Below are 27844 nucleotides of genomic sequence, written 5' to 3' on the forward strand. Positions count from 1 at the left end.
GAGGCAGAGGCAGAGGCAGAGGCAGAGGCAGAGGCAGAGGCAGAGGCAGAGGCAGAACTGCTGTGAATCTGAAGCCAAAATAGGCTACATAGTTTTAGGCCAGCCTAGGTTGCAAAAATAAAAGTATGGGATTTTCCATGCTCGCTCTAGTTCCCAAATAGTGGCACTGAGACCTTTACATTTATTAATAATAACTTTTAGGCGCTATAGCATAACAGATTCTCAGTTAGCTCAATCTAAATTAACCTACTAATTGTGACACTCCCCTGCTTCCTAGCCTTGTGTTCCATCCATGTCCTCATAGCGACTCTCTGACACACACATACTCTTCCCACCTCATTGGACTTGGAAGTCCCACTTAAACTCTCCTGCCTAGCTATTGGCTGTTCAGCTCTTTATTAACCAATCAGAAGTGACAGAGAACAATCTATACAACATTGAGACAGGAATTGCTAATGCCAATGTCTAGACGGCAACCAGATCTCTGGGTACAAAAATCGGCATTTGAGTACACAATGCCCAGAACACCCTCCAACGCTAGGTTACGGAGTGAGACCCTGCCTTAAAAACAAAGGCCTGGAGAGACCACACAACCATTAAGAATTCTTTTTTTTTTTTAAGATTCATTTATTTATTTTATATATGTACACCTGCATGCCAGAAGAGGGTGTCAGGTCCCAGTATAAATGGTTGTGAGCCACCATATGGTTGTTAGGAACTGAACTCAGGGCCTCTGGAAGAGCAGAGCCACCTCTCCAACCATTAAGAATTCTTGTTGAGCTGGGTGCATGCCTGAAATCTCAGCACTCAGGGAGACAGAGGCAGGCAGATCCAGCCTGGTCTACAAAAGGGATCCCACACCCTTTCCAGGCCCCATTGGGTACCTGTTCACATGTGGCACACACACAGAGGTGCATAAATAAGTCTTAAAAGAATAGTGTAGGTTACCGAATGTCAGACTTCGATACAGGAGGGCTAAGTAGGGGACGCTTACTGTCAGGCCATCTTGAAAGCCACCCCACAGATGTTTCTTTTTTCAGGGGCAATAAAAATCTTTGCCTCCATTATTTATGCCTGGGGGACCCAGTGCTGGCATGCTTGCTAGAAGTCTACTTTCTTCTGGGGAGAAACACAGCCAACAAAACCTAATCCACCTGTGGTAAAGTTTGGGGATGAAAGAGAGTCAGATGCAAGGTACTGTCTTAGATGAAAGATTTGAAGAAGTTCTGGGATGGTGCCCAGGAAGAAAATCCAACAGGGAGCAGAAACAAAAAGCCTTCGTGAGTGGGAAGTGGGGACATTGTGGTTTGCACTGAGCCATCATAGGCTTTGAGTTAGTACAATGGACACAGAACAGAGGCAAATCTCCATCCTTTGGTGCAGTAGGAGGCTGCATAGAGGTGGGCACTGCTGAACTGGTCACTCATGACAGATACCACCTGGCTTCTTAGGATAGGAGGGAAATCCTCTCTAGGACCACACAAGTGTTCCTAGCACTAAGTCATGTAGTAGGGGCTCTACAATTACACCTTGACAGTTAGGGAAACTGAGGCAGCTGTCTAAGGAATGGGCCGTGTGGCGCGCGCGCGCGCGTGTGTGTGTGTGTTTCGGTAACTGCAGACAAGAAGGTCACACTGCGGTTAAAGCTGTGTGGACCTGAGGGTAATGTGGGTTTGTACTTTACGTGTACAAAATGGACCGACCCTTGGCAAACATGGTTGGGGACAATGATGGGAGGATTGATGAAAAAAGCCTAAAAAAAAAATCTCAAGGTAACTGCGCAAGCGCTGCACCCGTCACACCGCGCGACCTGACAGGAGGGTAGGCCCCACAGGAGCGGAATTCAAGGTTCCAATCCAGTCAGTGGCTTACTAGTGCCTCTCCACTGACCCAACGAGTGGCCTGCTGGGCCATGTAGTCTGACGCCCTTCGGGCCGCAGGGCACTCCTGTAACTCCGCATCCTTCCGCGCAGCCTGCTGGGATTTGTAGTCTCATGTTCGCGGGCCCGGGGTACCGGGCGGGCTGCGGGACTCTTAGTCCCACAGAGCCTCGCGCTGGCCACGACGCGCTCATAGCCGCTGCCTCCACCTCACGGGCTGGAAGGCCTGAGCGTTCCGTGCGATCCAGTTGCGGTGTGAGCCGCCGTGGGGACAGCGAAGCGGGCCGGCAGTCCGAAATGGAGCCTCCCGGAGGTGGGCGCTGCCAGCGGGCCTCGCCTGAATGTTGGGGAGGCCGGGCACGCCCTGAGGGCGGGTCAGGGGCCTTGGGGCGCGGGACCGGAGGTCGCGGGTGGAGGGACGCCACGGAACCGGTTCCCGGGTGCTGTTGACCAAGCGGCCTGCGGTTTCTCGCAGGTGCTTGAGACGAGCGGGCAGAGCGGCTGCTACGGACCAGCACGACAGCGAGGACATGGCTCATCTCAGGGGCTTCGCGCACCAGGTGAGCGTGGGCGTTGGCAAGCCCTGGGTTGGTGGTTCTTGGTGGTGGGGATATCTCCACGGGGAGGCGGGAGAGGGGCGGAGGCCTTATGCCTTGGGGTGCGACCTGAGGCTGTGTAGCTGTGGCCTAAGTCTCTGAGCCCGTTCCTGAGGTAGACAAGACCCCCGGGAACCTCTGCTGTGTGAGGGCCTCTGCTCAGGAGCGTGGGCAGGTGCAGGAGCCTGCCCTGGGTTAGAACCTGCTTGACCGAGGCTTGGAGCACCTTCCCAGAAGGTGGATTTTTCCTTCTTTGGCTAACGGTATGTTAGCCAACACAGGACCACGCAGGCAAGGAGGATGAGGGCTGCATAGGGTTGGAGGGCTCCGTGATTTGCTCTCTGGATCTCCTCTTGTTTTTTTTTTTTTTTTTTTTTTAATTTATTTCAAGGCAGATGTGACAGCTATTAGTGAAGTGGAGCAAACTGCTTTGATGGTTTTCCTGTGCTTTAGCGATGAGATTTGCTTTATAAGGGCCCAGTTTGGTCAGGCTTATGCTTGACAGTTGCACAGCAAGGGAATCCGCTCTTGGGGACAGTGCAATCTGCCTCCACCCCTTACCCCTGCACCCTTGAGAACTGGGTATGCAGACAGGAAGCGCATCTGTCCATCGCTGCTTGCGGGCAGGAACTGAAGGCAGGGTTCCTTGGAGGAAACCAGGAAGACTACTCACAGCTGTTGGGTAGGGCTTTTGGCTCAGCTGTCACAGATGGGATCCCGGGCATGCTAACTGAAGCTGAATTAACTAACACGTTTTTAATACATTTTTGACATTTTGCCTCTAATTATATAACATACTGAGAGACAAATCTGCCTCTAGTGTATTTTTAAGAGGCTTAGCTTTAGCTCCTGTAGGTCCAGGATGACAAATTGGAGCTGTGAACTGTGGAGTAGAGGGATGATGCCTAGAGGACTGTTCTCAAAGAGAGAAAGCACCCTTTTGTCTTTTTAGGGGCCTATGTCCAGCCTAGACATACTTGGCTTCTTTCTGAAAGTGATACAAAGCCCTTGTAGGGATGTTTTTTTTTTCCCCCAAGATGGCTGCCATGATATTCTATGAAACTGCCCCTTTTGTGTGGTAAAGCTTGTCCTCCCATCTGTAGCCTTTGCTTCTGCCTTAGATTACTCTTCACCTGGCCAGTTCCTGCCCATCTCTGGAAGGACCATTATGGGCAAGCACTGTGTGACTTTCTGGTGGTAGCTGAGGATGTGTGCTGGGTTGCTTCTTTTGTTTTGGGGAGGTGACACACAGCAGGCATGTTGGCAGATAGGCATCAAGCTGTAGGTAAAACAGCCCATTGATGGAATGGAGAGTATGGATCTCAGCTGTATAGAGCCAGTAAAATAGCTTGAGTTCATAGCACATCCTGTCCAGAAGAGAAATCTGAACCACCCAGATCAAGATGCTGTCAAGCTACTTTGACCAGCTGGGCTTGGGACTAAGGCTACTTTGAAGATGTAAACAGAGTCAGGACCATGCCAGGAAGGTTACTCTCATACCGTTTCTACTAAGGCTGACTGGTCCACAGTTATAGGTATCCAAAAAGCATGGACCTTGAAGATTGGGGTTCCCATCTTCTTTACAAAAAGCCTAGAATTCTGGCTTTGGGGTGTGCTGTTTTCTCCTTTTTCTGGTGAGTGAATGCCTGGCCTGAGGTACCCTTCTTGGGCTGCTATGTTGGACCACTTCTGATTCTCAGTTTCTCCAGAAGAGGACAGTTAAGGATTATCAGTATGGTTGAGCAGTGTGGAAGGACATGTCTGAGTCTGAGGGGTAGGAAAAGGGGCCTCAGAATTGGAAGTGTAGTGGTCCTAGATTCTGTAGTTAGCCCATGTCTCCACCTCTTCCAAGTTTTCTTAGGTTGCTTTAGCAAGCACTGGACTGAATCAGTGATATAAGACTGTCTAACCTCAAGTCATCAGCTAGATCTGGAGATTTCTGTCAGATGGCCCTCAAGGTGTCTCAAAACTACACATGGTGGAGCTGTAGCACCTGAGGAGACAGTGGGGACTAAGTGGTGGGAGGATGGGATGAGAAAATGTTTTGGGGCCTGTTGGAGCAAAAAAAAAAAAAAAAAATCAGGAAAAGGTCTACAATGTGGACCCTATTCTGCACCTGACTCTCAGGGCTGGCTTTGAGCAGGATCAAGTGGTCACTGCCTAGACTCAAAGTGGCAGGAAACTGAGTATTTTCACACTGATCACTTATACCTTTATCAGTGGTCTACTCGGATGAGTATAGGGGCAAGAGTACATGGCCTGGAGTGTTTGTTTCTGATCTGGCTTGCATCTAGTGCCAGTCTTTACACAGCTGAGGTGCTTGACTTATCAGCCACACTTGAGAGAATTTTTCTTGGCTTTCATTTAAACATGAGAGGCTGGGGCAAACACTACTCCCTGGCCAGTGTAGCTTGAGAGACCTCAGGCAACCCTCAGCTTTCCTTGTGAGGCCAAATCTTAGTGTGGCCTTTCAGGACTTCAGACAGCAGATCTGTTCCAAACATCTACTGCTGTTCAGTGAGAACTGGTCTTAGGATTTGGATGCTAGTTCTAATGTGGCTGTGAGAAGGGTCACTTTGGATTGGTCTCCCTTTTCATTTTTTTTTTTTTTAACAACTATTACATTTACTTATGGATGGGTAGATGTTTATGTACCACAGTGTAGATGTTAGAAGACCACTTAAGATAGCTGGTTCTCTCCTACCATGTAGTCAGGGCTGAAGCCTAAGGTTGTTAGGCTTGGTGACAAGTGCTTTTACCCACAAAGCCATCTTCTGGTCTTTTTCTTTTCCTTCTCTGCACCCCCCCTTTAGATTCATTTATTTTTATGTGTATGTGGAATATCTGCATGTATGTGTGTATGTGCACCACATGTGGACAGTGCTTGAGATCATGTGGTTGTTGGGAAGCAAATCTAAGTTCTCTGTAAGAGCACCAAGTGCTCTTAACCACTGGGCCATCTCTAGACCCTAAAGTAGGATGCATATGGATATCAGAGCTGATCTGCCTAGTATGCCTGCTCTGGGCACTGCATGGAGGTCAGTGGTACATACTCAGGCCTCATGAAGGCAGCTTTGCTTGGAAGGATCAGATGACCTCTGTGTTAAGGCACTGCCCTTGTTCTTGGAGTTCTTCCCTACACTTCTATCTCTACTCTGCCTCATCTTGTTCTGCAGAGTTCTTGGCCTGTAAAGAGGCTGAGGGGTATATTTCTGTGTCACCCCATTACTTCTTTCATGGTTAAAAACCTTAGGAATGTAGCTAGTTGGCAATTTCAGACTGAAATATCTCTGAAAAATTCTTAGCTTGGGTTTAGTCAGTTCCCTAAGACTAATCACTCTGCTCTGGGAAAAGGGACTGAGGTATTAGGCCTCAGGGAGGCAGACAGCCATGTTTATTCTTGGAGGACAGGCTCTGTAGGAACATGGTAAACACCTAGGACAAGCCCTTCTTCCCTAAGTATAGAGGGATTTGAGCATCAGTACTTACAGTTATAAATAAGTGTGGTTTTGCCTTCTTATGTCTTGTTCTCTCTTTTTTTCCCCCATGCTGGGAAACTCTGCTTTGGGCATTCTAGGCAAGTGGTCTGCCACTGTGTTTTTCCCTTAGCACTATTCTTTAAAAACTATATCCCACCCTTCCATTCCCGCCCTGTGTGCACCATGGCCTATATATGTTGGTCACAGGACAGCTTTCTAGGAGTCAGTTCTCTCTTCCACCATGTGTGTCTAGGGAATTAAACTCAGGTTTTGGGGCTTGGTTCCTTTTAATCGGCACCAAAGTACTGTTTGAGGGACATCTTTTTTGGGGGGAGCATTACTTAATAGAGATGAAACCTGTCAGGGCTGAAAAACTAGATGAGACTCAGCATTCCCATCCCCAGTCTGTGCTAGCTTGGTCGGTGGTAAGGAGAGCATGTCCTTTCTGAGAGTCTGCCAGATAGCACAGGTAGAGAGTGCTAGGGACACTCAGTGGGGGCCCTGGGAGAAGCTCCTACTTAATCTCCTTTTCTGTGCAGCTCAGAAGTATCTCAGTTCGCGGAGGCTACTCTGGTTCAAAAATTACTGTGGTTTGGATAGAGGATGTCCGTTTGCCATCCAAGTATACACTGCCCTTGTTCTGGAGCTCTTCCCCACACTCCTCTTTCTGCTCAGCCTCATCTTGTTCTTGGCCTGTAAAGAGGCTGGGGGGTATGGTTCTGTGTCACCCCATTACTTCTTTCATGGTAAAAATCTTAGGACTATAGCTAGTTGGTAATTTCAGATTGAAATGTCTCTGGAAAATCTTAGATTGGGTTTAGTGCACTTCACTTGTAGTGTACTGGTCTCCAAACCAGGTGCTTCATTTCAGCATTGTTGGTCAGCAATGATGATGTCTTATTTGTTTAGATCTGAGAACCATGTAGGACAGCTTTGTGTGTGGAATATCTAGAATCAAGCATCTGAGAAAGTGCTCAACTCAGAGTTGGTATGAGGGTATAGCTTGCTAGAACACTGATTTGGGAGCAGAGAAATACTTAATGGGTATAGCTTTTAGGAGTGTGGAAAACTTGTTACCATATGCTAAACTTTTTCTTTCTTTTTTTTTTTTTTTTCCTATTATTCTTTTAATTTTTCGAGACAGAGTTTTTCTATTTAGCCCTATCTGTCCTGGAACTCAACTTACAGAAACGAGGCTAGTCTCAGACTCAGAGATCTGCCTACCTCTGCCTCCCAAGTACTTGGACTAAAGTCATGTGGCACCATATGTGGCTAAAATTTATTTTTATTTATTTTTAATTGTGTCTTTATGTGAGTGCAGGTACTCTTTAAGGCTAAAGACCTCAGATCTCCTGGAGTTGAAGTTATAGGCAGTTTTGAGAATTGTACTCCAGTCCTCTGCAAGAGCAGTATGTGCTCTTAAATCCACCAAGCCATCTTTCTAGTCCCTAGCGCACATTAATTTTTTAATTGTTTGTTGTTTTTTAGAACAGTTTTAGATTTATAGTAAAATGAGTTTTAAAATACCCTCTTACACACACACATTCCTACCTGTCATTCCTGCCTAGATCCTTGTTAGACAAATGATGAGAGCATCTTGAGATGTGGTATTCCTAAGGCTTATAGTCTACATCAGGTTTCACTATCAAATCCATTGAACATAGTGTCTTAGAGAATGAAGAGTTGTGTTTAGGTTTTCTGAACAAGGAATAAAGAAGCCAGAAAAGAATTGAGGTGAGTTCCCTTTAGCTCTTTGTATTGGGCCATGCCCTCAGTCAGCAGTGTAGCCTCTTCTCTTTCTCTCTAATATTTCTCTAGTGGATATTGCCCATGTGCTGTCCCAACCGTTTGTGCCTATTGGCTTCTGTTACAGCATTCTCGTGTGGACCCAGAGGAACTCTTCACCAAGCTTGACCGCATTGGCAAGGGCTCGTTTGGGGAGGTGTACAAGGGCATTGACAACCACACCAAGGAGGTGGTGGCCATCAAGATCATTGACCTGGAAGAGGCTGAGGATGAGATTGAGGACATCCAACAGGAGATCACCGTGCTCAGCCAGTGTGATAGTCCTTACATCACCCGCTATTTCGGCTCCTACCTGAAGGTGCCTGCAATGGGGGAGAGGCATTCTGAAGGTTCTGTGCCAGGCTTTCTCCTTTGTTTCCTTTGTGCCCAAGGATAGGGGAGATCAAAGAAGGAGTTCACATGGGAATCTTTCTCAAAAGGCAGACAGGCCCTCCCTGACAGCTCAGCTTCACAAAAATCCTACTCTCTTGAGAAGTGCCAATCTGCAAGGGTTAGTTGATTTTAAGGTAGTAATATGACTCAGCTCTCTATCTGTGGGTACTGTCAGGCACAGTCTAAGAGGTCCCTGCAGGCAGAAGTTACTTTTGGTGACTGCCTGGAGGGTACATGGGCTACTGCTTTGAGCACCTGGTTTGTCTACCAGGTGCCTGTACCAGAGGTATAGTAGCCAGGTGGTCAGTGAGGTCTTGTCTCCTGCACCTCCCCATAGACAGGGCCTATGTAGACCAGACTGGTCTTGATTTCACAAAAGAGCTGCCTGTCTCTGTCTCCAAGTGCTGGGATTAAGGTAGAAGTCATCCCTTCTTGCCCCCTTTTCTGTTTGTTTTTTTATGAGTTTTTTGTTGTTTGTTTGTTTGTTTTGAGACAGGGTTTCTCTTATGTAGCCTTGGCTGTTCTGGCTTCTCTCTGTAGATCAGACTGGCCTTGAACTCACAGAGATCCGTGTGCTTCTGCCTCCTTGAGCACTGGGATTATAGGTGTGTGCCACCATGCCCGGCTGTTGTTTTTGAGACAGGGTCTCACTGTGTAGTTCTTTTTGTCCACTTACTATGTGGACCAGGTTGGCCTTAAACTTACAGATATCCACTTGTCCCTTCCTTCCAAGTGCTGGGATTATAGGCATGTACTACCATGCTTGGTCTAGCCCTCTTTTTTTTTTTTTTTGGTGGATTAGTGAGCTTAATTGGGGTTCCTCACAGGAGCAGAAATGATTCAAAGACAGCTGCATCACCAAAACCCACCAGCATGGGTGACAGCTGACAAAGCTGAGAACCCGGAGCATACTGCACAGCCTGCAGGCAGCACAGCAGGGTGGAGAGTGTCCTTTCCAGGGGCCTCAGTTACTCTACACCTCTTCCAGGCAGCTTGGCTGGAGTCTTCTTGGGAGCACCAGTCTTTTGAGAGTCATCTTTGCAGCCTGGCTTTACTCTGTGGGCACATACACTGCAGCAACAGCAGATGGCTGCTCAGATGGTGTGGAGGGCCACCAATACCATTTGGAATTATATTCTTCATCTGGGCCTTTCCACGCCATTATTGGAATCTTTTCTCCAGTCCCATGTGTTTTGTTTTGTTTTGCTTTTTTCTCCATGCTAACCCATGGTGGTGTCCTCCTCTCTCCCGTCTATCTGTCCATCCCTAGCTCTCCTTTAAAAAAAAAAAAAAAAAAAAAAATTTTTTTTTAAATTATTTTTTAAACCTGTATCTGTTGGGTGGGGTATGTGTACATGAGTGTGTGTGTGTGTGTGTGTGTGTGTGTGTATGTGTATGTGTATGTGTATGTGTATGTGTATATGCGCGTAAGCACATGCTTATGTGCCTGAGTTGGCCAGAAAGGGTATTGATCCTCCTGGTACTGGAGTTATGGGCCTTTGTGAGCCACCTGATGTGGGTGTTGGGAATTGAACTTGGGTCTTCTGAAAGAGTATCAAGTGCTCTTAACTGCCAAGCCATCTCTCTGGCCCTTTCCCCCCCTTTTAAAACACAAGGTCTCATGTAGCCCAATCTGACCTTGAACTTCTGATCCTCTCAAGTGTTGCGATTATAGGTATTCACTGCCTTGCCTGTCTAGAACCCTTTCCTATTTGGGGTTCCTGGTAGGAACTAGCCTGATACAGTTGCTGTGTGGCCTGAGCTGAAGAGTTGAAGGGGAGTGGCCTGTGGACTCCACACTTGGGTATTCCCCCCCATTTGCTGCCCAGGCACTTACAGGTTTCTTTGCTCCCAGAGCACCAAGCTATGGATTATCATGGAGTACCTGGGTGGTGGCTCTGCACTGGACCTGGTAAGTTTAGGCTCATGCAATGAGCAGCTTGCTGTGGGGGTGGGTGGGGGGGTAGTTGTCTTTCAGTGTCCCAGGACCCACTGCCCTGCAAACTTTTAGGTTTATGGATTTTCTCAGGCTACTTAACTATCCACTGTCTCAGTGCTTTATAATAATCAGGAGTTGTCAATTCTCAAAGCAACTCACTGTTTATCTTGCCCTGAATGATGCTGAAGAGGTTTGGGCCTCTGCTGGGCTAGGAGCATAGGCACAGTTAGAGCCCTAGAGAAATAAAGAGGGTCAAGGTCATGGTTAAGAAACTGTTCCTATATTTCCAGACACCGAAAAGATTAAAGTAGCTTTTAGGTTTTTTGAAAACAGACTTTGTTACTCCTGTGTCTCCTTACTTCCCCCTTTATCCTTGAAATCTGAACCAATAGGAACTAAGGAGCATAAAGGCCTAGCCTTCTGCAAGGACTCAAAAGTTGGTGGGTGGTGGAGCTCAGGTGCTGTGGTGTATGAGTGTGGCAGCTGCACTGAGGCTCTTCCTTGCTGTCTTCCTTCAGCTGAAACCTGGTCCACTGGAGGAGACCTATATTGCCACCATCTTGCGGGAGATCCTGAAGGGCTTGGATTATCTACACTCAGAGCGCAAGATCCACCGAGACATCAAAGGTCCTGCGGGGTGGCCATGCCTGCAGTTCTGCCCATGACCTAGAAAGAGATGGGCATGTGGAGCCAGTAGATTATGGTGCCTTATGGTGTGGGATGTGGGGAACCCTTCTGCCACCTGGAAACTAGGGGACGGGTCTCCATCTTGCTTTTTAACCACTTTTTTAATGGCCACACTGTGGATAGAACCTAGGGGATTGTGCATGCTAAAGAAGTATTCTGTTTCTGAGCTACTTACCCAGCCTAGCTAAACTTTCCTAATCTCACTTCACCTAATCTTGGTCTTCACCTCTGTGAAGGACACCAGTTGTGTACTAGTACATGGCAGGAGCCTTGACTTGGCTTCAGGTGTGGATTTATGCAACCCTCCTGTGTGGCCCAGTCCTGATAAGGACTCACAGCAGGACCAGCCTACCATGAGTGACTTAGTGAGGACATCTAAACTATGTCACAGTGAGGGGTGCTGTAGGCAGTGATGGACTTCCTGATTAGCCATGTCAGCTGTACCTTTCAGTTAGGATTACTGTGATTAGCTGTGATGTGGATGTCACTGTTGTTGGGGCTTGTCAGAAAACGCAAACATGGCAGGCCCTGGAGCAAAGGTAGGAATGCTCCTATAGGTCCCCCAGCTTGCCTGCTTCTGCCAGCAGTGGCCACTGACAAAGAAAACTGAGGTCCCAAGATATCTCTGCTGCTGTCCCCAAGGGCTAGGGGGATACCATCCCTTCACTGATCAGGGAGTTGCATGTAGGGTAACTTCTGGGAGTCTGTGGAGCCAAGGATGATGCCTACCTGTCCTGTATTGAGCAGCTGCCAACGTGCTGCTCTCAGAGCAGGGTGATGTGAAGCTGGCAGACTTTGGTGTGGCCGGGCAGCTCACAGATACACAAATCAAGAGGAACACATTTGTGGGCACTCCCTTCTGGATGGCACCTGAGGTTATCAAGCAGTCGGCTTATGACTTCAAGGTGAGTTCTAGATAGGAGGTGGGAACATATTGCCACCATTTCAAAATGTTGCATGTAGCAGCTGTCTTCTATGATACCCTGTCTAGGCTGATATCTGGTCCCTGGGCATCACAGCTATTGAGCTGGCCAAGGGGGAGCCGCCAAACTCTGACCTCCACCCTATGCGAGTCCTGTTCCTGATTCCTAAGAACAACCCACCCACATTGGAGGGCCACCACAGCAAACCATTCAAGGAGTTTGTAGAGGCCTGCCTCAATAAGGACCCACGATTCGTAAGGCCTATTCCTACCTGGGCCACCCTAAACAACTGAGGGTCTTGGGGAAGCATATGAAGGGAGGGTATTAACTTGGGGTGGGACAGGGCCCAGCCTTCACATCCCTGCCTGTCCTTGTGTCTGTTGAGGGTGGAACTCGGCTCTGACTGTCTGTCTCCCTGGCAGCGACCCACTGCCAAGGAGCTTCTGAAGCACAAATTCATCACACGCTACACCAAGAAGACCTCCTTTCTCACTGAACTCATTGACCGCTACAAGCGCTGGAAGTCTGAGGGGCATGGCGAGGAGTCCAGTTCTGAGGATTCTGACATGTAGGGCCTTTTTTTTTTTGGTCCTCAAGAGCTCCCTGGGTGCTTTGGTGCCAGTGTGTGTGGGGGTGTCTCCTCTCCAGAGGTAGGGCTTGGAGCTAGTCGCCAGTGTGGGGGCTGATTGTGCAGGGAACCTCCAGACTGAAGGACAGGGCCTTTTGACTGTCACCTAAATGCTGCGGCCTGTGCTGAGTTCTGTCCACTCTCTAGGGCCTAGACTAAGAGATTGCCTCAGAGAAATAGATGTACCTTGGTACCAGTTACTCCTGGCCCCTGTCTCCATCAGCTCTTCTGATTCTTTATCTTCTTTAGTGATGGCGAGGCTGAGGATGGGGAGCAGGGTCCCATCTGGACGTTTCCCCCAACCATCCGGCCAAGTCCACATAGCAAGCTGCACAAGGGGACTGCTCTGCACAGCTCACAGAAGGTGTGTTTATGCCCTGGGCCAGAGCACTGCTCCATATGTACCAACCCTGCCTCAACTTCCCTGGGCAGCAGATATACCCAATAGGCTGGGTACTGGGCTTTGAGGAGGTCAGTGCCAAAGTGCCCTTGCCCTAGGGCTATATTAAGTACTCATCATCTGGGGTCTCAGCAAAGAGTTTGGGAAGGACAGGGCAGAGCAGGTGGCTTCTAAGTGCAGAGTGCCGTTGAGCTATCTAGGAGTCACACGGAAGCCTGGGTCTGCTGGTGCTCAGGTGCAGGCCTGATGAGAATCGATGGCTTGGGCTACCTGACAGTTTGGGAGCTGACCCCTGTTGTATGCTCTGTCCGCCTGCTCAAGCCAGAGATTGAGGAGACAGGAAATGGAGCCTCTCTTATTTCCATGTACCCAGTGCTTTGCTTCCCCTTTACAGCCTGCTGAGCCTATCAAGAGACAGCCAAGGTCGCAGTGCTTGTCCACGCTAGTCCGGCCTGTCTTTGGAGAGGTGAGAGTTGGGCTGAGCCTGTGGTCATGTGGGGCGGTGGCTTTGTTCTTTAGAGGTGCTCCCTACAGAGCTGTGGACTGATATTCTAGTGAGCCCTGAGCCTGGGCCTATCCATTTGGTTTCTAGGTCTACTGTAGCTGGTTATGCACAGGCTTGTGGGTCCAGCTTCCTGAGTAGAAGCACTATAAACCACTGGGAAGAACTGACCTGGCCAGTACCCTTTTGTGTTCCCAGACCTGCTAAGGTCCTCTGGCATTATATTACTACTGTTTTTTGCAATGTCCAACCACTACATGATTCTTCTGTGGAGAAAGATAAAGGATTGGTGTTGGGCCAGTCCTAGGCCAGGAGGTAATTCCTTGGTGGTCACGTGACCTTATGTCACTGTTGCCTGATATCAAAGCCATCCTCAGAGATACAGTGCAGGCAGAAATGGATGCTCTCATATAGATTTGAAGCTCAGGCAGTAGGTTGTCACTCAGTGGGTGACGCCAGCACCTGGAGTCCAGAGAGGGAGGACAGGATGTAGATGAATAGCAGTAGCAGAGTGTCTCTTCCTGGGACAGAGTGGGTTGAATAGGACTTGGCAGTGATATTAGAGAAGGAAGAGCCACTTAGGGCTGTGTTGTGGGCAGCATGCAGTATTGCTCAGGGCTGAGGTGACTCCTTAAGAGTACACTCAGAACTGAAGTCCCATAATGATTACTGACACTTTGTAGTCTGATCTGGGATGTCTAAGTCCTTGTAGAGTATCAGTTACTGTGCCAATTTCTAAATTACACTAGATCCACTTGATTATTTTCTGACCTTCAGTCTGTAAGAAACCATGTGGCTCTGACCTCTTGAGAACCCAGGTCAAAGGAGAGAGGAGCCTTGAACTGGAAGGGCCACAAGTGTCCCCATCAACAGGGCCAAGTGCACTGCCTATGCAGTGCTACCTTCGTGCTTTCTGTAGGTCTTCCGAATGCGGTCTCAGGTAAGATGCCAGTTAGGTACATGATCTCTCTGCAGCTCAAAGAGAAGCACAAGCAGAGTGGTGGGAGCGTAGGTGCCCTGGAGGAGCTAGAGAATGCCTTCAGCCTGGCTGAGGAATCCTGTCCCGGCATCTCAGATAAGCTGATGGTGCATCTGGTGGAGCGTGTGCAGAGGTGAGCACAGTGCCCCAACCCAGAGGCATATCCCCATAGGACTGAACGCAAAGGAAGCCTGGGACTCATTCTTGGGAGCAGCTGGTTCAGTCCTCCTCTGTCATGCTTTCTCTTTTTTTTTTTTTTTTTTTTTTCTGCCTCTGGAGAAGTAGAGAGGGAGAGGCAAATGGGCTTCTTGTGGCTTTGAGCTATGCATGAAGCAAGACTCAGTCTCAGACAGAGTCTGGACATAGGTCCAGTGACAAAATGGCCCAGTGACAGAGCATTGTGTGAAGCTGACTTCTGACCTTCCTACTTGGTGGCTTCCTAGAGGTCCTATGTACCAGTAACAGCATGGATGCTCTATAATCCAAAGGCTTGCCTGTTTCTGATGGGGGAGGGGGGGCTGAGCTGACTCAAGCCTGTAAAGGGACAGGCAGGCAAATACTGATCCTTCCTTGGCAGTCCCACAGGCTCAGGATCCCAGGCTGTTACAGGCAGATATACCAGTTTCTCCTCCCTTATCCTTTGGATCCTGCTCTTGTACACTGAGAGAGACCCACCCTGGTGGTTCTCAGGAGCAGCAGGGTTTGGACTAGTTGGCACTGATCTTGAAACACAAAAGACATCTTCCATCTTGTGAGGTGCTGCTGGTAACAAATGCTGTGACTTTCATATCTGAAAGGCAACATATCTGAGATGTTGCCGAAGTGCATGTCCAGGCAGTAAAGTCCAAGAGCAGTAATGGTACCTTTCACTTACAGGTTCTCACACAGCAGGAATCACCTGACATCTACTCGCTGAACGACCATCTGAATGCACTGCTCTTCATAGAGAGGGATAAGAATGCTTTTTGTTTTGAGGTCTGAAATACTGACTTTGAAGCCCTCTTGTGCTGTGTTGCAACTGTAAAGACTGGCCAGCCTGTAGGCTTCACAAGCCAGGTTACCTTCCTTCTGTCCTGCACAGCAGCCACTAGACACCTGTGTTCACCTCCTGGGTTGACTGAAGCTATGATAAACAGCCAGTTGGAGAACTGAGCAGCAATTTGGTGTGACCTAGACTCCTGGGCCCCTGCAGCTGCTAAACCAAGGAGCAAAGCAACCATTGGGCGGCTCTGGCTCTTCCCCTATACCAGGAACATTGTCTTGAGAGCTCATAGGAGTCCAAGATGGTCATAATTTGCCTTGTGGTGTCAGTTCAGGTACTGTGTTCTTATGAGTACTCGAATCGTCCAGAATATTTTGGGCTTTTTTTTTTTTTAAGTATTCTGACAGTAAGTGTTAGTTTTCATAGAGCATTGAAAGCCCTACCATTTCAATAAAGACCTGGATTGGAGACATTCTGATACCCTGGCTAGATGAGATTTCTGTAGCCTGTGAGCCAGCATCCCTTCTAAATGTTGTCATATAACCTGAGAGTTTCTGGTGGCCTTCTGGAGAACAAAGGCAGAGGAGGGATGTTGGTGGGTGAGGAAATGTCCTTTTATTTTAAGTCATATGGGTGAACAGGACTCAGTTGATGAGAAGTACTGGGAGCTAATAAGGAAAGGCCCCCTCCTCCTAGGCTTGGGTGGATGGTCTTTGGTTTTCACTGGTCTAGAGGAGGGTATGTGGGATAGAAACCAGAGTAGCTTTTGCATACTCTTATTTTGCTGTGATCTGGAGGCTAACCCCTAGAGCAACATGAGCTTATCACATAAACCTGATTATATAGTGCTTGTCTGAAGCAACGTGAATTTGGCTATTGGTGCTACAGGTAGAAGTGGATATGACCTGTCTTGTGTTTGGGGCCATGCTCATGACAAACCCTCATTTCATTTTTATAGATCTCAGAGATGTGCCCAGCCATCATGAGTCTTCACTGTTTCTGGAGTTTGGGGGAGGGCAGAGGTCCTCCTAGAGGTCTTATGAGGCTCATTCTAGGGTCAGCACCATGTGTCATCTGGTGGGAAGATGGCTGGAGTTGTTCAGTCCTTGGGATGATTCCTATACTCCCTGAAAGCCTCTGTTCTAGGTTCTTGTCCATGTAGAGTGAAGGACATTCCTCCTTTTCTCTGACCTCTGCCTCCAGCCCTGGAGAGAGATGTGAGCAGTCCTGAGTGAAACTTGGGGGTCTCCCCGATGAGCTGCTGGCCCTTTTGATGACCTCCATCCACCTGTAGAAAGGGTAAAATCAGCAGGCATATACTCACACACCTTGCCAAGAATGATTAATGATGTAAAGCTCTTGCTATACAAGCATGAGGATCTGAGTTTCATCCCTAGTACCTGAGTGAAAAACCAGGCGTGGTGTGCACTTGTAATTCCAGCACTGAGGAGGTGGAGATAGATTTGCCACTCAGACTGCCAGCCAGCCTAATCCATAAGCTCCAAGTAAAACAAGGTGGATTTGGCCGGTGCTATGCCCCATCAGGTATCAGCACTTGCCATGCAAGCCTCACTGCCTAAGATCGAGCCTGAGAACCCACACAAAGGTACATGGCAGAAACCAACTGCAAAGTTGTTCTCTGACCACCACTCACATACACACGAGTGGCATGTGTGCCCTCCCCACAATAAAAAATCTGTAGTAATAAAAAGGGGGGGAGGCGGATAGATAGCTCCTGAAGTCCTTTGGTCACTGTGTGTATGTGTACATGTGTATATATGTACACTGGTGCTCCCATACAAACATGAACATACAGTGAAAACAGCCATGCATGCATTCCTTGACCACTGGTTTTTAGGATCTGGGAAATTTGCCTCTTCCTCTGTGAATGGCAATAAACAAAAGAAACATGGCAGAATCACCTTTCAAATGTGTACTTGCTCTCAGCCCGGAAGAAGTAAACGTGAGATTTGAATTGGAGCTTGAAAACGTAGTCTTTCTGGATGCTGTCTGTCTCCCTGGGGAGGCTCACACTGTAACCCAATAGGGGAAGGCTGGCCAGGGGGTAGTCATCCTGGAAGTCAGCACAAGGAACATCGTCACTGGGGGCTGCGGTGTAGGCCTGCACTAGAGAGGGGCCCATTATTCTGTGTCTTTCCCCAGCCCTTCACTTGATACCACTGGCTCTCCCAAGAAAATGGTAGTTTGTACAGAGAGACACTGTACTAATTCCATTTTTATACAGAAAATGATGTTACAGTGGAATCAGCATCAAACTGTGAAGAGGAAGTAGATAAGCTGATAATGTATTTTGTACTCTGTGCCTAGACTCCAGTTTGACTCAACATACCTGGTGAGTTTTATAGAAAAACAAGCAGAAGTTGGTAAAGACCACCCAGAGCTTCTGCCAGCCATTGCTGTTCTTGAACTTTCTCAGCAGATATCCTGAAAGCTGGTTCTGTTGGTAGAAAAGGGTAAAAGCACTTTGCCTTCACCATAGTCCTGGTACTTGCTCAGCAGCTACAACCAGTTCCATGACCCTGCCACCTAGCTAGACTATCTGCACATAGGTCTCTGCCATACTCATTTTTTCTCCTTCCCCAAGCAGAGCTTTTCTGTGTAGCCCTGGCTGGCCTGGAACTCACTCTGTGTACCAGGCTGGCCTCGAACTCAGAGATCTACCAGCCTCTGCCTCCCAAGTGCTGGGATTATAGGTGTGTGCCAGCACCTGGCTGATGCTTAAAAAAAAAATTTTTTTTTTAAATCAACATGGTTGTGTAGACTTAAAACCCAACAACTGGATGTTAGTCTGGGAACTGATGTACCAAACACTTAAGTAGTATACTTTTCCTAATATATAGTAAAGTTAATATTCTGACAAAAGACACCATTTACAAACCTACAGGAGAGCAAGCAGAGGGTGGTGATAACACATTGAACCAAGTCCTGGAAGGCTCTCTGAAATTACGGAGGAATGTATTTAAGTATAGTACTGGACAACCCGCTGATCTCTCCTCTCTGTAGGACCTGTATCTAATATGTGCTGCCTAGGAGTGTTTTTAATATGTATTTCCTAGGAGTTCCCTATCTATTTTGATCTGTAGGTGTCTCAGGCCTCACTAGGGACTTGCTGGCCCAGTAGAGTGGCGATGAAGCAGAGGAGAATTTGGAGTTAGGGATGGAAGGGACGAGCCCAGGAATGGGTATGTAGAGGTGCTAGGCTGAATAACTTGAGGTTCTGTCAAGCCAGATGTGTGCAACTAATAATCACTCTGTATGTGGGGTAAGCATGAGCCTAGAATGGGAAGTACAAACGGACCTGGGAGAGTACTGTCCTGTGGCAGTAAGTAGGCCTTTTAGCAAATCCCAGCACAGATGATGCCTCTTGACTATCTTTACAAGACACCAGATACATTTGGTGTGAAGTCCCTTTTCAAAGAAAGCTTAAATAGATAAGTCAGACCTAAACTGATTTCTGCCAGTGGAGGGGAGGGCTGTCTGAGTGGCCCCTCCACATTAGCCAGCACACCAGTGGGTGAAACTTTTGGATATATGGTGGGGAGAGAGCTTACATGGATGCTCATGACAGCCATACCTCAACGGCTGCACTGTGGTCTGCTCTGGACACACTTGTGTTCCGGTACCAGCACACATGCATTGTGGTATTGGCCCGGTGCTGGCTGTTCCCCTCCAGGGATCCCCGGGTTCCTCGAACATCTTCAGATTCCTCCAGAGAGACCTCATCGGAAGATCCTGCGGAGAGTGAGTAGCATCTGGCATCACCCACCCATGAGTCTCCCCCAGGATTTGGGAAATAGGCCCTTGGTACCCAAGGTAGCAACCAGACAAAATCATGGTGCTAGGGATACCAAGAACTCTTATACCCAGGCATGGCCACCAATTTTCTTGTGTGGGAGGGAAGCTCATGGGGCTTGGCATGATGAACAAGGTCAGGAAAGCAATTTTTAGAAAAGCTTTCAGAGCTATCAAGAGAATCTGGGGTGTCTTGAGTCAAAACTCACTGGGGGTACGAGTATACAGGGGGCCTCCCAGCAGCACTGGAGATGTGTCACCAATACTCTTGGCTGCCTGGATTGCGGCATTCAGGTCCTGCATCCACTTTTCCTTTTCTAGCCGAGTGCTGTAAAGGAGAAAGTCAAGTTAGCTAGCTATCTCCTTGGGGAAGCTCTTCCTGGGCTAGAGTTCTGTCCTTTGTGACAGGTCTGGTTTGGGCACCTGCTCTATCTGCTGGGTCCCAAGGACTGTCAGAAACATGCCTTCTACAGCCTGTTACTGGGGTGAGCTGGGGAACCAGACAGTCCTCAGTGTTGGAACTGATGCGTTTATTGCCAAAAAATCTCAATGCTGAAATACAAGGCTGGATTTGTTTCATGATTAAGGTGGCATTTCCTGGTGGAGGAGAACCAGACCAGACAGATTTCACTGAGCAGGGACTACACCTGAACAACTCACTGATCTGGAAAGGAGAAAGCATCAACTTGCTCTTGGGTTGTGGTCCCCAACTTGGCTTTCACTGTGATCATAAATACATGCCCTTGCTTGAGGGCTGGAGTGCTCGTGCCCTTAAGAGGCCAACTGCCACGAACTCTAGAGTGCAGGCACCTTCTCAGAAGCACCCTGGTTGTTCTCTTGAAAAAACAGTCAACAATCCTTCCCTGCCTAAGGTGGTACCCATTTGCCTGTATAAGTTGAGTCCCATGAGGCTCCAGAACTTGGTAGTGAAGTTCTTACTTAACCCTGTGGCAAGCCCTGCTCCAACTGAATCACAGCCCTTACCTGGCTGCCACCACAATTGTTTTCTGAGCTGCATAGATGGTGAAACAATGAGGAACAGACCATTCATTCTCACTTTCTTCTACCTGTAGATGAGACAAGCAGTGATGTCTATGCGCTGGGAGAATGCTGATTGAGCCCAAATCTAAGCCATACACAAAATGACTGCCAACAGTGCTAGGTGTAGCTGGCTTGTACAATCCAAGTCTACATAACTACAAGGGTAATAAAGGAGGCACACTTGTATCCCTACATTATGGCAGCTGCCACCAAGTAACTGAGGTCTGCTCTAGAGACACTGAAATACTCACCGGTGGGTCCAACACTATTAGCTGAAAATCAAGCAAAGAAGATGTTGAGCATTTCAGTACTAGGAGTTGGAAAATTCATCTATCACCCTGGCACCAAAATCTTAATCAGATGCAAACGAAAGCCACTGCATTCTGATTTCAGCCAAATCATACTGATAATGGAATGATTCCAAGATAGAATATTACCAAATCAAACCTAAAAACCATATACAAGAAGTGTCCTAGCACCAAGCAAGGTAGATTTAAAGATTTAAAGATGCAAGAATGGGTTGATACTAGAAAGCTTAGTAACAGAATTATCCTATCTGAAGTCAGCAAAAGTAATCATTTCATACTGAGAACAACTGCTGAAAGCCAACATTTCTAATATTTCTGACAGTACCTCTCTGCAACAGAAGGAAACTGCTTTAACGTGTTCAAGCTTCTCTCAAGCCAAGAACCACTATTTTCTCTGAATAGATAAGGAAGCACACTCTGTAGCCCCAGGGCTGCCAGTTATAGATGACCCAAAGAATGGACAGTTCCCTACACAGAGCCCACAGGACAAAAGTCATGGAGTTCTTGACAGAAAAGATCTGACATCCTGCCAGCCATTTGTCAGAATGTGGTCTGTTAGTCTTCCCCCAAGTTAATATTTAAATTTCTTGTGATTAAAAAAATTCTTGTTATTTCAGTTGAAATGCCAGTGATGCTTTGGAATGGGATTTATCTAAAAGACTCCAGAGTTTACTTGGAATACGTAAATGCATTTTTGCAAAGTGAATCATCATCATGTATATGATGTGTGGAAGTTATTGCCTTCAGCTTTTACATGGGCCAGGAGACCCAACTTGAAGCTTATACCTCAAGTACTTTATCTGCATAGCTATCTTGTTGGCCCTGCAAAGAGAACTTTAAAGATTTATTTTATGTAGCGTTCTGCCTGCATGTACATCTACATGCCAGAAGAGGGAGACCTCATTATAGATGGTTATGAGCCACCATGTAGTTGCTGGGAATTGAACTCAGGACCTTTAGGAGAGCAGCCAGTGCTCTTAATCACTGAGCCATCTCTCCAGCCCAAAAGAAAACTTTAAAAGGAGGGATAAAGATGGGGTAGGATATGATTCCCGGTATAGTAACTATCTCCAGTGTGGTTGACACTGTAGTAGAGTGGAAGATACTGCTCTAAGGAAAGTAGAAGGTGAAGGTTGTCACATAACATGGACGATTCAACAAATGATGGGAAAGGTGACTACATGGGGGAAAACGCAATATTCTTAATTACATCTTGTAAATTTTGAAAAATGAAACCATAGGGAGCTGAAGAGATGGCTCAGCAGGTTTAGAGTGCTTTCTGTTCCTTAAGAGTGCCAAAGTTTTGTTTCTAGCATTCATTTTGGACAGCTCACAATTGTAACTCCAGCTCCAGGGTATCCAATACCCTCTCTGGCATCCAAGGACACTAGTACATATATGCACATACCAACACATAAAAACACACAGATAAATCTTGTGATGCCATATGCCTTTAAAGCCAGCAGAGGCAGGTATCGTCTGTGAGTTTGAGGCCAGCTTGGTCTACACAGTTCCAGGACAACTGGGACTGCACAGAAAGATCCTGTCAAAACACCAAAACTAAAAGCTAATACAATCTCATGTCTCTCCTAACAGGGCTAAATAAAGCCCTCAAAGAAAAGGTGGGAAAAGCCAACCACAGCATGTCTAAATCATTCCTTCAACAAATGGTTAATGGCACCCTCCATATGTATGAGGCCATTCCAAAGTGAGACACCTCTGCAGGATGGAGTTTTAAGTTCCACTAAATTATGGAGAAAGTTAAAAAAAAAAGGTAATTACTACCTGATAAAGGCATTTGTGAACTGGGGCTAAGCAGATGGATCAGTTCAGTAAAATGAGTTCAGATCTCCAGCACAGCACCCATGTAAAGCTGGGTGTGACAATGAACATCTCTAATTCTAGCACTGGAGAGACAGAGACTGGCAGATCCCTGGAGCCCACTGGCTAGCCACTGGTGAAAATACTCAAAAGAGACCTGATACTGACCCCTGGACTTCCACATTTGTGTATACCCCCATAGATATGCACATTTATAACTCATTGTGAGCAGCAGACTGGTGCTCCTGCTGGACAGTGATGAGCAAGATACTGGAAGCAGCACATGCTTTGCATAGTGGGACCAGGGTGAGGACTTGAAGATGGACTTTGAAAGACAGAAGCTGAATGTGGTATACCCTCTTGAAAGACCACACTTGGCCTAACGGAATGTTAGGTCAGGCACACTGGAGCTTATTGTCTTCTCTATTGCACCAGAGAAGTCAGAGACTGTATCAGAGTGTTCAGGATGAATTACTGAGAAAAACAGCACTGGTCACAAAGCAGCTTGTGAAAGGTGGTAACTGGCAAAGAAGTCACCAGAGCTAAACTTGGAGTGCTGTACACAGTGATAATTATCGTTTATTTTCAGGGTTTTCCTAAAGGAATGTGTATTTTTAAAGTAAACCATCAAAGAATGGAGTTGGCTTCCAGAGGTGGTCCCTGCTAAGTTTAGCAAAGTGTAGTCACGTATTACAAACATCTGTTTTGAGGCTGAACAGAGGCCAATGGAGTCAGTAAGAAAAGATCTCAGTGTGCTGCTGCAGCAGTAGTTGACACCACAAGGGGCAGTATAAAAGGAGAGATGACCTCTGCACTGAGGCATCCTGGACCATGGGATCATACACTGCATTGCCCTTGCCTTCAATGTTTCCAGGACAAGTTTCAGGCCGGGTTCTGAGGTCTACATGAAGGAAAGATAGCCTCTAGGTCTTCCTGACTTTTTGTGACTTTAAACAGGGTTTTGTTTTCAGATTTATTTATTTTTATTTTATGTACATGGGTGTTTTGCCTGCATGTGTATCTGTGTATCACATGCATACAGTGCCTGTAGAGAAAAGATGACATTGGATCTCCTGGAATTAGAGTTAAAGATGGTTGTTAGCTGCCACGTGTGTGCTGGGAATCAAGTACTGAGTCCTCTTCAGGCCATTTTTTTTCCAATATATTTTTTTTATTCTTGTGTGTGTGTATGTGTGTCTGTGTGAGGGTGCCTATGGGCACCTATGGCACTGAGTCCCTTGGTACCCGAGTTACAGGCAGTTGTGAGCTGCCTGACATGGGTGCTGGGAACTGAACTTGTGTCCACTGAAGAGCAATGAGCACTCCCAACCACTGAGCCATTTCTACAGCCCTTAACCAGGGTTTCCATTAACTTCCAAAAGCAAAGTTGATAAACTGGATTATATTAAAGTGTGTGGTTATCCCATTTTAGACATCCTTGCGTGCACATATGCAGGGTATTCAGAAGGATCCCAGCAGCAACATTAATGGCTCAAGCCCACTTTAAATCAAGCATAGGCCTTGTGTCTGTCCATGGGACAGTTGTTGCTAGATGAGAATCTTAAAGAATATAGCACAGGAAAGTAGCCAACTACCAAAACCCACTCCAAGTTGTGGGGAAAGTAGGCACATATTGTCAGGTGCTGAAGGAGGTACCATGGCTAGAGTCTAAAGGGTCTAGGCTGACCCAGAAAGCTGCCCATTGGTTGAATATTGTGCAGTCTGGGGGTCAGAAAGAACAACAGCCATGAGGAGTTGAGACAAATAAAAAAAAAAAATCCAACAGATTCTCTTAATATGTGGCCTGATCATTACTGAGGAAACCATTTGACCTGCCATTGTATGATGGAGGTGTGGCAGAAGCCCAGCCCAGTACCAAACCTCAGGTAAGCCTGATGCCTCTCACCAGCATGCCACGGAGTGGAAGGAAGCCACGAATCCGGAAATGACTGGCCCCCGTGACACTTTTGCTTGTATACAGCAACATATCTGAGAACTGAGGGAGGGAAAGTCTTTTAGATAAATGAATTATACAAACAAGGAAAAAGTTTCAATATAAGTATAGTTAGACTCTGATGAACTATAGATGGCCATTATGTGTTTACCAGATCAATGCAAGTTACTGGAAATTGTTAGGAAAAAAAAATCACTCTTTTGATCCTTTTTGACCAGATGTATGTAGTAGCCACATGAGCCAGCAGAACTGGAGGACCAGCCACCAGTCCCTCTGATCTGGCCTAGCTAGTAGAAGCAGCCAGGAGCTCTGGCTGGTGACAGTTAGCTCCCCACCTGCATAGATCAAGTCTGAAGCACTTGGAAAGGAACCCTGGTAATACAAGGCTCACCAGGTCAGGCCCCTTGTTCCCATGCTCCTAGGCCAGCAGTAAGACCCCCAGCTGCCACGGCACCATCAGCACATTTCTAAGCCACATGAAAATGTCTGTGTTGGCTCTTCTTATCCCAGAATGTGGGCTAGGACAATGCTGCCACATCTCTGCTTCTCCCTTGCAGTATCCAGGCTCCTTGTGCACTGAGCTGGACTGGAGGGAGGGAAGTTTAACCAGGGTGAGCGGGTGCAATGCAGGATCTTGACCGGTGGTGAGTGCACAAGAAAGCCTTTTCTGGAGACAGCTTCAGTGAGACATCTCTTAATTGAGGAGTACAAAGGGGAATGGGCAGGGGCTTCCATCATTGGCTGGAGCCAACATGCTAGGAATGCCTCATTTGCATGAAGAGGAATTCCAGGTGCTTGCTTAACATGCCCTTATAAGGAGAAAGGAGGTTTAACCTGTAACCTGGCTGCTAGACTATGTGACCACATCAAGGGTAGCAAAGGTGGGGGCCATAAGGATATATGTGCTGGGACATGCAGGGCCAGGGCAGGGAAGGTCCTATTTCAAGATAGACTTTCTGGGTTTGGCCAAGCTTTGACCTCACACTTGTTTTAGCCAGCTCCCCTGTCCCATGGCTCCTTGGCCCCACAAATAAATGGGCCATGGTAGGCAAAGCAGCTGATTACTTTCAAGAGCTCTCCTGAGTTCCCATGTGACTATGAGCTGCCACCTGGGATGAAGTCTTTTGGGGTTGAGCTAGTAGGTGGAGGGCCAACTTTCCTGACAGAAATACACCCACTTATTCCTCCCAGACTGGAGATGCAGTTTGGGGTATAGTTGGAAACATACCAGAAAAAACATCCTCTGTTGCAGGCCTTTCTTGGTGAGCTTGTGAAGGCAGCCCTCACGGATGAACTCCTGAAAGACAATCGGCTCCAGTGAGCAAGACTGTGACAGACATTTTCTAGTTGGGCCAAAGGTCATGGTGGCCAACAGCAACCTCTAGCTTGGTTGCTTGTGTGCACATGCCATAATGAACGTGCAGAGGTCAAAGGACATCTATCAGGACTGGTTCTCTCCTGACATTTTGTGGGATCTGAGGATCACACCAGGGTGCCAGTTCTATACACAAGCACACCTCTTCCTGCTGAGCCATCTTGCCAGCCCCTTTGACTTCTTTAAGCCTTGCTGAGTGACAGCTCTTTGGGAGAGTCATCCTACTCTTTGATAGTACCCCTAGTTACTCAAGATCTTTCCCGGTACCAACTCTGTCCCCAGTCATCTACCTGCCCCAAGACAAGGATACCAAGAGGTGTACTCTAGTGGAGAGACATTTGTAAGACCAGGTCATGAAGATTCCATCTGAGTTCTGCCATGGGAAAGGCTGGGCAGAAGTAGGTATGAGAAGGGGAAAGAGTCTCCACAAACATTATTGGATAGTTATAGTTAGTTATCTTGCACTGGACTATTGAATAAAGAAACGGGACCTAGTGCCACAAAGGTGTAGAAAGTCAAGGAGCCAGGTATGGTGGTACATGCCTTTAATACCTGCACTCAGGAGGCAGAGGCCAATGGATTTCTATGATTTCATGGCCAGCTTGGTCTACATAGTGAGTTCCGGGCCAGCCAAAGCTACGTATTGAGACCTTGTCTCAAAATAAATCAAAAAAGTCAAAGGAAAGGCAAAATGACTAAAGCCTGAGTGGGTACAGCCCTCCATATACAAAGTAAGGCACCAAAAGGAAGACTTCACATGCTTATTGACATAAGATGAAGAAGCAGCCCCTAGTAGAATCTTTTCCCTAAGAGACAGGAAGGTCTACTACCCTGTATGTGAACTTCTGTAGTAGTAAGCACTTAGTTGGGCCAGTTACTAAGCTTTCTCACTCCGGTTCTTATGTCAACAGTACTGAGTCAAGAGCAAAACGACCTGGTGACAGTGCACAGCCAAAGGACACACCGACCCTGGGAACAGAACTTGAAGTCCAGAAAGAAGCCCACATATCTATGGGGCTTTTAATTTTTTATAAGGAGGACAAGACAATTCTACAAATGTGCCAGGACAGCCTGATATCCATGTACATGGGAAAAAAACTGAACCAACTGGGACAAGGCTGGTTATGTAGCTCAGTTGGTGCTTGCCAGCATGCACAAAGTCTCCTGTTTTATCCCTGGCACTACGGAAACCCAGAGTTGTGGTGCACATCTGTAATCCCTCACTTGGAAGGTGGACGAAGGACAGAAAGACTACAAGTTCAAGGTCACCCTTAAATACACAGTGAATCTGAGGTCAGCTGGGTTACGTAAGACCTTGGGGGATGGAATGAAAAGCTATTAGAAGAAAAACAAATAGGCGCATAATCACAGGTTAGGAAATACTTTCTGGTATAGGAGACCTAAGATACAAACAACTAAAGATAACTTGAATGTAATTAAAATTAAACGTTTTCACATTATAAACAATGTAAGTCTTGAGGGTAAAAAGACAACTTAGAGAAGGGGAAAAACATTAAAGCATTATTTTGTTGCTTTCCATTCCAGATTTCTAAGATGGAATTCCGTGATGCAGCATAAACTAGCTTGAGTGCTGTGATTACAGATATGAACCACCATTCCCGATATTGTGATTGCACTTCAGTCTTCTTTTAGGGTGGCTCTTCCATAAGGTATATTACCAGAATGGATACAGACAACTATTGGGTCTTGGTGTTTCTTTTCGGGATGATGAAAATGTTCTCAATTAGTGATTATGACTACATAACTTTGTGGTACACTAAAAACCACTGGGTTACGAACTTTCGAATGGTGAGTTTTAGATAACATTAATAAAATTCAAATATAGACAAGAGGCATAAAATCCTTCCCAAGTATAGCCACTTACCCTTCCTGGAGCAATGAGGTTTTCTATACCGACCAGATCCCGCTGCAGCTCTGTCAGCTTCTGTATGTTTTCCAGTCGGGTAAGGCTGTGCTGGAGCTCAGTGGTCACTTCTGTAATGGCTTTCAGAGCCTCTGTAGAGACAGGTCCCTCATTTTAGATCCCTGAACAAGACCCCCCTCCCCCCCTCCCATGCCCTGCCTTGTGAATGAGCCAGTATTTTATAGGGTGCCTTTAATCTGAGGCCCTTCAGAGTCCTTGTAGGGCTCTGGCCACAGGCATAAACTCCTGCTGTAGTATAGCTCTGCTGCCTACCTTTCGTGTCTCTGTTGCTGCCCATAGTGCAGTGACTGTCTCCCCCACTGGGCCACTCACAGAGACTGCTAGTCTCTTTTAAAAGAAGTTTTGTTTTCAATTGAGTGTGTATGTGTATATATATATATATATATATATATATATATATATATATATATATAT

At 47.0% G+C, this 27844-nt stretch overlaps 2 protein-coding genes across 3 annotated transcripts in view; one reads left to right on the forward strand and one right to left on the reverse strand.

Moving 5' to 3' along the window:
* Stk25 (serine/threonine kinase 25) overlaps positions 1-15651 on the forward strand; it is a 30400-nt gene extending 14749 nt beyond the window's left edge. Inside the window, exons 1-12 of one of the 2 annotated variants that reach the window (XM_055616624.1) lie at positions 1991-2193; positions 2356-2440; positions 7829-8059; positions 9989-10045; positions 10591-10699; positions 11507-11664; positions 11751-11936; positions 12105-12250; positions 12560-12674; positions 13105-13176; positions 14188-14324; positions 15068-15651. In XM_055616624.1, the coding sequence (XP_055472599.1) occupies positions 2411-2440; positions 7829-8059; positions 9989-10045; positions 10591-10699; positions 11507-11664; positions 11751-11936; positions 12105-12250; positions 12560-12674; positions 13105-13176; positions 14188-14324; positions 15068-15107 (1281 nt within the window). In that variant the 5' untranslated portion in view covers positions 1991-2193; positions 2356-2410 and the 3' untranslated portion in view covers positions 15108-15651. Of the gene's footprint in view, positions 1-1990; positions 2194-2355; positions 2441-7828; positions 8060-9988; positions 10046-10590; positions 10700-11506; positions 11665-11750; positions 11937-12104; positions 12251-12559; positions 12675-13104; positions 13177-14187; positions 14325-15067 lie in introns of those variants that run through there. The other variant, XM_055616625.1, reaches the window with a different exon arrangement.
* Positions 15652-15765: 114 nt separating this feature from the next.
* Farp2 (FERM, ARH/RhoGEF and pleckstrin domain protein 2) overlaps positions 15766-27844 on the reverse strand; it is a 104540-nt gene continuing 92461 nt past the window's right edge. Inside the window, exons 19-27 of the mRNA XM_055616623.1 lie at positions 27371-27501; positions 25339-25407; positions 24063-24152; positions 19971-20053; positions 19196-19314; positions 18769-18926; positions 17524-17631; positions 17096-17247; positions 15766-16461 (exon numbers count right to left, since the gene is read on the reverse strand). Coding sequence (XP_055472598.1) covers positions 16164-16461; positions 17096-17247; positions 17524-17631; positions 18769-18926; positions 19196-19314; positions 19971-20053; positions 24063-24152; positions 25339-25407; positions 27371-27501 — 1208 coding nt within the window. The 3' untranslated portion in view covers positions 15766-16163. The remainder of the gene's footprint in view (positions 16462-17095; positions 17248-17523; positions 17632-18768; positions 18927-19195; positions 19315-19970; positions 20054-24062; positions 24153-25338; positions 25408-27370; positions 27502-27844) is intronic.

The sequence above is a fragment of the Psammomys obesus genome, unplaced genomic scaffold (genome assembly GCF_907164565.1).
Source record: "Psammomys obesus unplaced genomic scaffold, mPsaObe1.curated_primary_1811, whole genome shotgun sequence".
Classification (NCBI taxonomy): domain Eukaryota; kingdom Metazoa; phylum Chordata; class Mammalia; order Rodentia; family Muridae; genus Psammomys; species Psammomys obesus.